At 45.3% G+C, this 13,390-nt stretch overlaps 1 protein-coding gene across 1 annotated transcript in view; it reads right to left on the bottom strand.

Annotated features, from left to right (window-relative positions):
* Nucleotides 1–342: 342 nt before the first annotated feature.
* The window catches only part of LOC309857318 (spermatogenesis-associated protein 31A6-like), a gene marked incomplete at both ends in the record, with an annotated part of 32,023 nt that continues 18,975 nt past the window's right edge, over nucleotides 343–13,390 (bottom strand). The window contains one exon of the mRNA XM_082750053.1: nucleotides 343–1,574. Coding sequence (XP_082606179.1) covers nucleotides 343–1,574 — 1,232 coding nt within the window. The remainder of the gene's footprint in view (nucleotides 1,575–13,390) is intronic.

Below are 13,390 nucleotides of genomic sequence, written 5' to 3'. Positions count from 1 at the left end.
GGTCATGTCTGACATCCTGGATCCCGGCGAGAACGCTAACTTCGGCCCGGGTTGATTTAAACATAACCAACAAGGCAGTTCGCCCATTTCTCTCGTTCCCGCGCCCCTGCCTTGAGGCCCACACACACCCCAGCTGTTCCCTGCTCCAGAGCTGTTCTCGGCTGTGGCGGTGGTGCTGGAGGTCGGGCCAAGCTTCGCGCATGCAGAAGTGCACTCGGACAGCATCTGCGTCTGTCCCTGGCAGACTGCGGTTACTCGGCGTCATGGCGGCAGCCCCGTCCGTGCGGTCACTCCGTCTTCTTCACAGTCGGCTGATATATCAGTGTCGTGCGTGTGCATGTGTCACATCTCCTCCCACAAGCGCCCCCCAGCGCGCACCAAGCTGTCCCGTCTGGGCTGTCCTGAGCAACGAGGACAACGGCGCCGTCCACTCGGGGTGCAGGGCAGGACCTGACGCGGCTGCTTCCTCACCTCGTGCGGACCCCCAGCGCTGCTCCCTGCCGTCCAGCCGCATTCCGACTGCATGTCCGCGAGGGTGCACAGTGGCCAGCGTTCTGTCGCGCCCGCGGGCCCGCGTGGCTCCCCGGTGTCCGCTCGCATGTCCACACGGTGTCCCGCGGGGGTTCCGGCGGTGGCCGCACCGCGGTGTCTGGCGGAGGGACAGATCAGGCCCCAGAGCCGCCCTCCCGGACCCGCAGCGGGTCTGCGCTCCCAGGACACACAGCACCAGAGCCCACCAACAGCCTGGCAGGAGCAAAGCGTCTTCTCCACACCAACGCCCTCACGTGTCCGCTGCTCGACCCCGCAGGCGGCGCCCTCAGCCACGCTCCGAACCAGCGGCTCCCCGGCCGCGCGGCCCACAGACGCGCCCCACCTTGGCGGCAAACAGTTGCCCACGCCCCCCATGTTTTCCTTCGGTGTCCCCACACCCCCACAGCACCGGCTTCGTCGCCCCGCAAGAGAAGGCGCCTTGCTCCCACCGCACCTCAACCGCCTAGCAGAGGGGACACGTGAGAGCCGCGATATGTGTCCCCGCGGGTCCCCACGAGCGTGGGGGGGGCAGTGGGCCTGGCCATGCCCCGCGTGGGGTGCTGCCCCCCCCCCCAGCCTGCCTTCCAGGAGCCTCTCCTCTGGCCCATGGGGCAGATACCCGGCGGCGTCGGACCGTGACGAGCGGTAAGCTACCGGCTGCGGGGTCGAGGTGCTGGACAGGCTACGGGGGTGGAGCACGTGCAGCCTGCCTACTCGGTGGCCAGGACCGCGGGCCTCGTCCCCTGTGAGCGCGGAAGTCCTGGGCGGCGTTGGACAGCGCGAGTGCCGGACCTCTCGGTGTCCGCCCCCAGGACGGTGCCTGCCTGGTTCCTTCCGCGTGTCGGGCGCTCCTGCCGTCCCCTCTCCCAGGTGTCCTGGTAACCCCGACGTGTGCCTCCTAATGCTCCAGCGCCTTAAGGCCCAGCCCCCCACACCCCGAGCGCCCAGCCGCGACCTCCTGGCCGCTGCCCTTGCGGGCTCTCCGGCTCTCAGACCCAGCCTCTTGCCAGCGCTCCGGACCCACCGAGCCGCAGCCTCCCCGGCTGTCAAGGCTGAAACCTGGGCTTATTCCCCCTGGCCCCAATCCAGACGGTGGTTTTGTCTTTGGTCTTCTTAAAGCCCACGCCTTTCTTACCTCATGTGCGCCCCATGCTCCGCGGTCCGGCTCTGGAACCACCGCGCAGTCTCTTCACACTGTGTTGTTGGTGACAGTCATCCGTGAGCGCGCCCCACGCTTTCTGTCCCGCACGGCGAGCTCCAGACCCTGCTGCAGGGCACGTGGGACCCTGGGCTGGTTCCTCACAAACACGGCTCACGTCTTTGCCGCCACACAGACACAGTTTGCAGAACGAGCCGTGGTGCCTCACGCACCAGTCTCAGTGTTTCACCGGCCACATGATTCACATCTTGGGCCAGATTCTTCTTCGTTGCAGGGCCCGGACTGGTGCCCTGCAGGGCGTTTGACAGCCTGCATGTGCTCTGCCCACTGATGCCAGTACCGCACCCACCCCACCTAGTTTTCACAGCAACCAAAAAACCCACAATCCTTGGGATTTTAGCAAATCTGGAGACCTGAAAAATGGTCTCCAGGTGAGAACAAGTGGTATTCGCATTTGCAAATGCTGTTTGTTTTGCTTGTGTATAATACGTACTTGATAGGTAATCCCAATTTGAGATTATTCAATGAAGGAATGAGAACAATAAAAATAAAACAAATTCATTTTATTTATTCTGAGTCATTTTGCAAACAACAACTCTTATTTCTTCAAATATAATGTCTTTTACCAGGCAGAACGAATCATTAAAAATCATTAAAAATAAAGACTGCCAAAAATGATAATCATGTGGGTAAATATACATTGTTTTACTTTTTAAAAATAAGTTCTTGGTAGTTTACTGCTTAAGCAGAAATAATACCCAAGTGTGATAGTTTAATAAAAATAGGACATCAGTACCATGCTGTCTTGGTGATCACAGCTTTGTAGTAAAGCTTGAAATCAGGCAATGGGATGCCCCCAGTTTTGCTTTTCCTTTTTAACGTTTCCTTAGCAATTCGGGGTCTCTTCCAGTTCCATACAAATTTTAGGATTGTTTGCTCCAGCTCTTTAAAAAATGCTGGTGGAATTTTTATCCAGATGACATTGAAATATAGATGGCTCTGAGCAGTATAGACATTTTAATAATATTTATTCTTCCAATCAGTGAGCATGGAATGGTCTTCCATCTTTTTGTGTCTTCTTTGATCTCTCTGAAGAGTGGATCTCTAGTTCCTTGAGTACAGATCCATTACCTCTTTGGTTAGGTTGATTCCCAGGTACCTTATGGTTCTTGGTGCTATAGTAAATGGAATCAATTCTCTAATTTCCCTTTCTGTATTTTCATTGTTGGTGTACAAGAAAGCAGCTGATTCCTGTACATGCACTTTGTATCTGGCCACATTGCTGAATTGCTGAATTAGCTCTAGTAGTTTGGGGATGGAGTCTTTTGGGTTTTTCATATAAAGTACCACGTCATCTTCAAAGAGAGAGTTTGACTTCTTTGCCAATTTGAATACCTTTTACTTCTTTTTCTTTTACTTTCTCAACTGGCACACTACTCTCTCATCTTGCACACTACTCATGTCTCGCTCACTACTCTCTCATGTCTCACTCCCTATTCTCTCATGTTTCACTCACTATCTCATCTCGCACACTACTCTTTCATGTCTTGCACACTACTCTCATGTCTCCCTCACTATTCTCTTATCTCTCGCTCACTACTCTCATGTCTCACTCACCACTCATGTCTCGCACACTACACTCTCATCTTGCACACGACTCTCTCATGTCTCGCTCACTATTCTCTTATCTCTCGCTCACTACTCTCATGTCTCACACTCTACTCTCTCATGTCTGACACTACTCTCTCATCTCTCACTCACTACTCTCATCTTGCACACTACTCTCTCATGTCTCACACACTACTCTCTCGTGTCTCGCTCACTACTCTCATGTCTCACTCACTACTCTCATGTCTGACATACTACTCTCTCATGTCTTGCACACTGCTCTCATATCTCACTCACTACTCACTCATGTCTGACACACTACTCTCTGATGGCTCACTCACTACTCTCATATCTTGCACACTACTCTCTCATGTCTCACACATTACTCTCTCGTGTCTCGCTCACTAATCTCATCTCTCGCTCACTACTCTCTTTCACTCCATTCATTCATCTCGTGAGTATTTCACATCGGCTCTGGAGTCAGGGTCTCTGACTTGTTTCTTTGTCTATCCTTTGTACCTAATTCATTAAAAGTAGAAATTTTTTAATTTCTTGAAAGAGAATAAAAATAAAAAATAAAATATCCTTTTTGTGTTAAGCAGGAAAAGTGAACAATGGAAAAATTAAATTCTTACAGAAAAGTTTCTGCAACAGCACAGTCATTGAAAGGAAACATCATTGAGCTGAGTGAGTCTCAGGGAGGCAGAAGGCAAGGAAGCTTAGGGAATCTAGTAGAGTCTCCTGGAGATTCTTCCCAGCCCCTTGCAACTCAGGCAGCTGAACATCAGAGGATGTTGTACCAACACTTGGTCTCAGATGGAGGGACTGTCAACTCTATACTTTCTACAACTTGCAGACACTGTAAATATACAGAATGTGCAAGTGTGGTGTGTACTTATGCATTCTGTATATGTACAGTATCTCTGAAAGTTCCAGAAATTGTGCCTGCCTGCAGTTAGAACAATTTTTCACCTTTGATGCGGAGCACATTTTATAAATTTGTATAGACAAAGGCAACAATGAAATAAAAAATAGTATTTTGCAGAAGAGGATGACAGGTTTTTACTATTTAAAAAAAAATGTTAATATAGCTGGTCTTAAAACTCCGAGATGATGAGAATTTCCGATTAGCAGTCCTCAAATTTTCCAGCCAGTACTGTCGGGGCCATTAGTTGAGAAGCTGGAGGCCCTTTAAATACATTCAGATTTCTTACACTGAGAGGACTGCTGGTGTGTCTCAGGGGTCTGATAGCTTGTAAAGGGGCAGATAACAAATGTTTTCAGTGTTGTAGACCATACAGTCTCTGTTGTAGCACCTCCCTTGTGTGAAAGCAGCCACAGGCATTGTGTAAGTGTGGCTGTGTTCTAATAAAAGTTTATTTACAAAAACATGCACCGGTTGCATTTGGCTTTGGGCTACAGGTTGCTTGATTCCTGGTTTAGTCCATTTTGTATCTGTCTAAGGCATGAGGTAGGGATCCGTGCTTATGGATTTTTCCAGATGGCTGCTAGTTGCTACAGTATCATTTACTGAGCAGTGTTACGCAGGGAACAGCATTAACATGGATGAAAAACAAACACCTGCTTGGCAATCTGAAGGATACCAGTGTTTTTCAAGTTTCAGTCATGAGGTCTTATGGGTGACTTGTCTTAATAATGGGTTGTCTTACATAGGAGGAAAGTAGTCTTTCCCCTTATTGTTTGTTCATCCAGATTAAGTTTTAAACTTCTACTTATGCCTTATTTCAGAATTTGTGTCAGAGATAATCAATCTGGGATTTCCTTTACTTTTGAGAATTTGGAGGGCTTTTTAAAAGCACTTATCCCACATGACCTTAAAAGATGAACATGTTAAGCCCTCCTTTCTAAGCCTCTAACCTTACATTCTCAAGTTATGAAGTACATTCAGATAGAGAAGGAAATAATACAAGAGGCATAAAAATTACAAATGAAGATAAATTATCAGTGTATGTTCTTGGAGAACCATAGAAAATCTCCTGGGAAATAATTTTGAAAAAAATAACTACCTTCTTAGGAAAATAATTTCCAAAATTAATTAATTTCTCTTTGTACCTATAAGTAATTAGTTAAATGATGAAGGAGCCATGGACTTCATTTAGAATAGAATCACAAACAATAAAATTGATAAGAAATGCTCAAAAAGTACTTAAAACACCATTAAGGAGCATCACAGAAAAGTGGGATTAATCCTTGTCCTTGGGTATTAGGACTTGATAGTGTAATGATGTATGATGTATGCTCATCCTTAACTAACCCTGAAATGAAATAAAATAAAATGAAGACTGTCTTTTTTTCCCCCTCTCTTTCTCTCTTCATTCCTTCCTTTCGATCAATTTTATTTATTTGACAGAAAGAGAGAGACAGTGAGAGAGACAACACAGGCATGGGGAGTGGTAGAGGGAGAAGCAGGCTTCCCGCTGAGCAGGGAGGCTGATGTGGGCCTTGATCCCAGGACCCTGGGATCATGACCTGAGCTGAAAGCAGACACTGAACCACTGAGCCACCCAGGCCCCCCTAATATGAAGTCTTTCTAACTTACATTTTAAAATGTTTGCATGCAGAAGTAGCCACAGCAATTGGTAAAAAGAATATTATTAAAGGGAATTATTCCTATTAAGTTAGTAAAATGCCTTATGAAGCTTAAACGTAGCTGTTTGAAACTACTTAATATTAATATTGTTTATATTAGCATAATAATGCAAGATTAGTGCAGAAACATAATAGGGTTCGTTAAATATATTTACAGAATTAGCAAAAAATAAATGTGGCATTTCAAATTAGTGATGAAAAATGGATTATTCAATAAGTGATACTGGGACAACCTGGAAAAAAATAATGTTGGATCCCTATTTTACATCTTAAATAGATACAATTTAAAATAAGTCAGCCACAGAGAAAGGACTAGATGCAATTAGAAAATGTTTTGTGTGGCTTATTGGAAAGAGCATGCTAAGGAAAATGGGAAAACCAAATGCTACAAAAAATAAAAAAGATTGATAAATCAGAATAATTAAAAATGATGTGGGGAAAAAAATTGCTGTGAGAAAACACCAAAGATAAATTGAGGAAAATTTAAATATATATGACAAAGGAAGTTCTCTTTATTTATAAAGCATTCTTGTAAATAAATGGGTAAGATTTTAAAAATGGGTAAAGATACGGATGCCTGGGTGGCTCAGTTGGTTAAGCATCTTTCTTCAGCTCTGGTCATGACCCCAGGGTCCTGGGATCAAGTCCCACACTGGGTTCCTTTCTCAGCAGTGAGCCTGCCTCTCCCTTTGCCTGCTCTGCCTATTGTGCCTGCTGCTCTCTGTTCTTCGGCGCTTTCTCTCTCTCTGACAAATAAATAAATATTCTTGAAAAAAAATGGGTAAAGATAGAAATAGGCTGTAAATAAAATGAAAGCGAGAGTTTTATAAATATATGAAAAGTTTTTCACTCTCACAAACCCTTGGAGGACAATTTCCATAAAATTAAGTAAAGGGGTTCCCAAACACCTGCTTTTAGCTCTGAAGATGACAGGAAGGAGCAGGACCTTAAGTCCCTTCGGTACACTGTCTAAACAGAGTAGAAACTCCACTCCTAGGAATGAATCCCACAGGGACACGTGAGCTGCACAGATTACTCCTGTGAGGACAGTGCTCATGTCATCACAGTCATGGTCTGGTTCTCTGCCGCTGGCGAGTGCAGAGATAAAGCATGCTAAAGTGCAGTATTTCATAGAATGCCTTCCTTTGAAAAGAGAGAAGTGAATCTATTTATTGATAACAAGACTTAGGAAACAGTATTTCAAAGTGAGGAGAAGCAGTACACACACTGTGCTCCCATCCGAAGTCCCTGAGATGAACATGCACATATGCATGCATGTGTGCACACGCATTAATTCTGGAAAGACACACAACAAATTAGTAATAGCATTTCTCACTCTGTGGAAGGGGCTGGGGGCTAAAAATACACAATAATTGTTATTTTTTTTAACTTTTTATTTTTTATAAACATATATTTTTATCCCCAGGGGTACAGGTCTGTGAATCACCAGGTTTACACACTTCACAGCACTCACCAAAGCACATACCCTCCCCAATGTCCATAATCCCACCCCCTTCTCCCAAACCCCCTCCCCCCAGCAACCCTCAGTTTGTTTTGTGAGATTAAGAGTCACTTATGGTTTGTCTCCCTCCCAATCCCATCTTCTTTCATTTATTCTTCTCCTGCCCACTTAAGCCTCCATGTTGCATCACCACTTCCTCATATCAGGGAGATCATATGATAGTTGTCTTTCTCTGCTTGACTTATTTCGCTAAGCATGATACGCTCTAGTTCCATCCATGTTGTCGCAAATGGCAAGATTTCATTTCTTTTGATGGCTGCATAGTATTCCATTGTGTATATATACCACATCTTCTTGATCCATTCATCTGTGGATGGACATCTAGGTTCTTTCCATAGTTTGGCTATTGTGGACATTGCTGCTATAAACATTCGGATAAAGGACTAGTGTCCGGAATCTATAAAGAACTTAGCAAACTCAACACCCAAAGAACAAATAATCCAATCAAGAAATGGGCAGAGGACATGAACAGACATTTCTGCAAAGAAGACATCCAGATGGCCAACAGACACATGAAAAAGTGCTCCATATCACTCGGCATCAGGGAAATACAAATCAAAACCACAATGAGATATCACCTCACGCCAGTCAGAATGGCTAAAATCAACAAGTCAGGAAATGACAGATGCTGGCGAGGATGTGGAGAAAGGGGAACCCTCCTACACTGTTGGTGGGAATGCAAGCTGGTGCAGCCACTCTGGAAATAATTGTTATTTTTAAACTACATGTATATATTGCTGTTTGGTTAAGTACTGGTTTGAAAGGATTTAAAAAACAAAATAAAAAACGGTTCATTTTTATTGTGGTAAAAAGCACATAACGTTAAATTTACTATTTTAATGGGTTTTACGTGTTTAAGTATAATTACTGAAGATAATTATATTAAGTTAATATATTAAGTATATTCATGGTGTTGAGCAACACATCTCTAGAAGTTTCTCATCTTGTAAAATGGAAGGAGGTCTGAACACACTGAACACCAAGTTCCCCTTCCTCCTCTCCCCAGCATTTAGAAACCACATTTCAGCAACTGTGTCTAGGACTTTGACTGCTTCAGGTGCTTTGTGTAAGTGGTATCCTATAGCATAAATTTAGCTGTGGCTGGCTTGCTTCACTCAGCATAAGGTCTTTGATGGGACAGGACCTCTTTCCTTGTAATGGCTGCATAATATTCCATTGTCTTGAGACACCATCTTTTCTTTATCTGTTGTGATGATCTGAATGTTTGTGTCCCACCTGAAGTCATTGCTCTAACCCCAACCCCCAGTGGTGATGATGGTATTAGCAGGTGGAACCTTTGGGAGGTGCTTAGGTCATGGGTTCAGAATCCTCTAGAACCAGACGGTGCCTTTTCAAAGAGGCTCAGGCACATGCCTACACTCTTCTGCCCTGTGAGGACGCAGTGAACGTGTGTGGCCCAGAAAAGGATCCTCACTGGTCATGTTGGCACACCAACCCCATATTTCCAGCCTCTAGAACTGTGAGCGGTAATTTTCTGTCGTTTAGAAGGCACCCAGTCTTCATTGTTTTGTTCTACCTGCCTGAATGGATTGAGATATCCCTTCATCCATCAAAGGCCCCTTAAGTAGATTCTACATCTTGGTTAATATGAATAATACTGCATTGAACATGGGTGTGCACCTGTCTCTTGGAGATCCTGCTTTGAAGTTTCTTGGACGTATCCCGGGAAGTGTAATTGCTGGATATGTTTATTCTATTTTAAGTTTTTGAGGAAGCTCCAAAATCTTTTCCTCAAGGGCTGCACCATTTTGCATTCCCACCACAGTACACAGGGGTTCTAATTTCTCATCTACACAGTGTGTTTCTATGGTTCTCTTACCCATAGGCTTTGTAAGGACAGGTAATCCCCAGTGAACCTGAGTGGCCCCACATGTCCTTGCCAGGTATTCTAGGAGCGCAAGACCCTGGAGGCCATTATCAGGGTGTATCAGAATAGCAACCCTGAGAGCTGAGGGGCTGCCTCCCCAGACCCAGTCCAGGTTTGCTTCTGCTCACTCTACATGGATCTCCCCAAGCTCTGTGCTCTTGTCCTCTAAAGCAGTAGGAGCCTTTGCATCTCTGTGGTTCTCAAAAAGGCCTGATGAGTTGGCCCCATATTCATGAAGCCACATCTTCTCTGTTGGGGGAATGGCTTCCAAAACGCTGTCATTCCTGGTTTTTTTTTTTTTTTCCAGGATGGTTGTGACTTCCATGATGCCAGTCTTTCCCTGATGGCAATTGGAAACTTCCAGTTCCTGACTTCTCTCTTTCATAATGCTCTGTGCTGGCCTTTCTCCCCAGATTACACCCTTGACATAAATTGTGTCGATTCTAAGATCTACAGGCTAATGGCTACAAGTCATATCATTCATGCTCTTTTTATTACACATAAAAAAATAAAAATATGCTCGCTATTTATTTGAGATAGTCAGCTGAAATGAGGATTTAGGCTTGAGTGTCCTTCATGTAAATAGAATCTTAAGTCATCTGTTACTATATTTCTAATATAGGCTTTTTGATGATACAGACAAGAATAAATACTACTCCAATTTAAGAAAAACTTCTTTAGGTGACTTTCATCTTGCACATAAAAGGGCAAGATGCCTCTAGAATTATGGTACAGAGGCCTGTGTGTATGGAGATGAGCGTGTCTCTCTGTCCCATTCCTGTCTGCCGGCTGAGCTCCACACTGGAGACACCAGATCTCCTGCCAGTCATAGTCCCTGTGATGCTGTGCTATGCTCAGAACTCTTTTTACTTTCTTATTGGCATAATCTTGTTCCTTCTGCCCTTGAGGATAAATCAGTTAAAAACTATCAAAAGAGTCCAGTTTTGAAAAAGAATCCAAGGTCAGACCCTTTTTCCAGGAGGAGAAAGGCAGGCAGCAGATGCCCCCGAACTTTGCCTCGTGTCACATCTGTGACCGAGAGAGAAGTTTAAAATCCTCCCCATTTGATGTGCATTAGGCAAAGGCACTTAATCATTCAAACCCAAGTGGCTTATCTTCCTTTCAGAGTTTTGATCACTGTACTAATTCAGTAGCCTTCTTTTTAAAAGAAGAGAAAATTTGCAGGACCACAGAAAGATACACCCCCACCCCCGCCCCCACCCCCAGGGAGCTGGGCACATTCTGCAGTAAGAGCTTTATTACTGGAAGTTCCCACTGAAGGAAGATTCAAACCCAGCACCAGTTCCTATTTCCTGGGAGGAAACTTGAGGGTTAGAAAAATGTCTCAAATGGAAGGCAAAGTTAATGTGGTAGTGCTTTTTTCTGTATGCCCCCAAATAATAAGTAAAATGCTCAGTGCATTCATCACCTTGTTGAATATTTTCTACCCTTAAATTCAATAAATTCATTAATTGATTATTAAGGAGGCACACAGTGAGCTCCTGGCTCTCTTGGAAAACCTGCCTCTCAGACACTCCTGGGCAACTTGAGGTGGGAAGGAATTAAGTCTATCCCTGTAAGATATTTCTAGGCATTGTTACTAAGTACCTTGGGCTTAAAACAACAGAAATTTATGCTTGCACGACTCTGGAGGCTAGAAATACAAACTCAAATATGTTGTCAGGGACATACTTCACCCAGAGGGTCTAGGGGAGAACCTTCCATGTCCTCCTTTTTTTAAAATTTATTTTTTATTTATTTTCAGCATAACAGTATTCATTATTTTTGCACTACACCCAGTGCTTCCATGTCCTTCTAATAGTTTGATGTTGTTGGTGATTCTTGGGGCCCCTGGCTTGTAGATGGATCACTGGGATGTCTGCCTCTGTCATCACAAGGCATCTTCCATGTGTCTTCTTGTTGTCTCCCCTCTACTCTCATCTGTCTTACAAACCATCCAGTCATACTGGATTAGGGCCCATCCCAGTGACCGTAACTTGACTGTTGCAAAGACCAGATAACAAACGAGGTCACATTCACAGGTCCCAGTACTGGGATTCCAACACATCCCAACATGACAATGGCCAGGAAGGACAAAGGCAGCTGTAGTCAAATGATAGCTATGCCCTTCCAGTCCATGAACAGGAGAAGAATTAGGCACAAACAAGTCGGCTGCAAGAGAAAGGGAGCAGAGGACAACAGTCAAAAAGACTGCTTCACCAAGCAACTCCTCAGTCTCACTTTTATTAGATAGAAACAATAACCAACAAAAGAGTTGATGAAGGTCAAACATTAGTCACATGTCTTGTGGACAAACAAGAAGGAGGGTAAAGTTTATAGTTAAACAAGCACATTCAAAGGACACATCTAACTAACAACAGGTGCTATTTTGAGGAGAAAGGAGAGACAATGGAAAAGGGAAGCAGGCAGTGGTCAGCCCTGAGCAGGCCGGGCATTCCCAGCTGCTTGCTTCCAGGAAGCTGGTGGCGTTCTGCTGCTGAGCTACCCCAGCTGCTCAGCTTCAAGGTCTTATATCGTCCTTTCCCCCAAAGACCTGTTGCCGGTATATGTATTTCTTAAGGCCGTATCTAAATGTGCTTGGTAACTACTAAAATCATCCAGGGGTTATAGTTTAAGTAATACATTGTTCTGAGGGGCAGTTGCAGAGATAGACTTTCTCATTTTGGCTGTTGTGAGCATTTTTTATAAGGGAGGAAGAGCAATAATCTGGAATTCATAGGAAATTGAAGAAAAATGCTTTTTTTTCTTAAAGATTTATTTATTTATTTGACAGAGAGAGATTACAAGCAGGCAGAGAGGCAGGCAGAGAGAGAGGAGGAAGCAGGCTCCCTGCTGAGCAGAGAGCCCGATGCGGGACTCGATCCCAGGACCCTGAGATCATGACCTGAGCCGAAGGCAGTGGCTTAACCCACTGAGCCACCCAGGCTCCCGAAGAAAAATGCTTTTGAAGAATGTGGGAAGATGAGCAAAGAGCACCCCAAGTGCAACATGCAGTGGGACCGAGAGAAGGAAGTGGGTGTGTGAGCCAAGATGATGCCCGGGGCTTGGCATCCAACATTTAGTGAGCATTTACTATGAGCCAGACGTGGTTTCAAGCATTCCAGGTGCTTTATGTCATTTGGTCTTGTTCAGCAGGTGTCTTCAAATTGCAGAATGAGAAACTGAAGCTCCGAGTTGCACAATGGTCAGTTTCAGTGCTACCCTAGAATAGTGTTAGGTAAGATCAACATAGTTGTTTATTTTCCTTTTCGCTCTTGTTCTTGTTGCCTGATTTGAGATCCATTCCTGGCCCATGCAGAAGAGAGCCTTACAGAATAGGGGGAGGAGGCATGAGAGGATGGCCATGCCCTTGGGGAGGTAGAGGCAGATCTAGGTCCCCCAAGGTTTGGGTTCTGCAAGTGAAGGTGCACCCAAGGACAGTGGTCAGGAGATGTCTGGGCACTTGCTGCTCTTGAGATCCTCTGTGGCATTACAGAATGATGTGTTTTGGCTGCTGTCCAAGCTCCTCCTGGGCTCGGTCCATAGAGCTCTGCCATCTTATTCAGAGTTCCCCCATGGTGCCGCTGCTGATGGTTTCTCTCTGGTGGGAGTGAAATGCAGAGCAGCCAAGGCAGTTACTTCCAGGTTGGGGTGCCAGCAAAGAGAGATTCTCAGCATTGGGAAAATGCATCACCTGCCTCATCCTGGGCTGGGGACTTGCTCAGCATCTCAGGGCATCTTGGTTCAGGTAAATACAAGGCAGTGAAGATGGGCATCCTAGACTTGCGTCTGGCCTGGACACGGTGTCTCTGAGTTCACTTCCCTCTCTGCCTTTCTGGCTTTCATATCCTTTCTCTCTGAAGCAGCTGTCTTAGGAGATCTTCCTATCCAGCCCTTATACCTCTTGTTCTCTGGATCACTCCAAACCTGGAGCCTGATCCTGAGGAACCACTGTAGGTCAGGAATGAATCAGAAGGGTAGGGGACACAGGGGAGAGGCAGATGGAAGTTCCCAGCTCCAGCACCTCGTGCAGAGACTCAGACGCCTGCCACTTGACTGCCAGTCTCCCTGC

This window comes from Mustela nivalis (assembly GCF_964662115.1).
Source record: "Mustela nivalis genome assembly, contig: HAP1_SCAFFOLD_1205, whole genome shotgun sequence".
NCBI lineage: Eukaryota > Metazoa > Chordata > Mammalia > Carnivora > Mustelidae > Mustela > Mustela nivalis.
The sequence above is the reverse complement of the archived record's forward strand: the minus strand, read 5'-3'. Positions and strand labels throughout refer to the sequence as shown.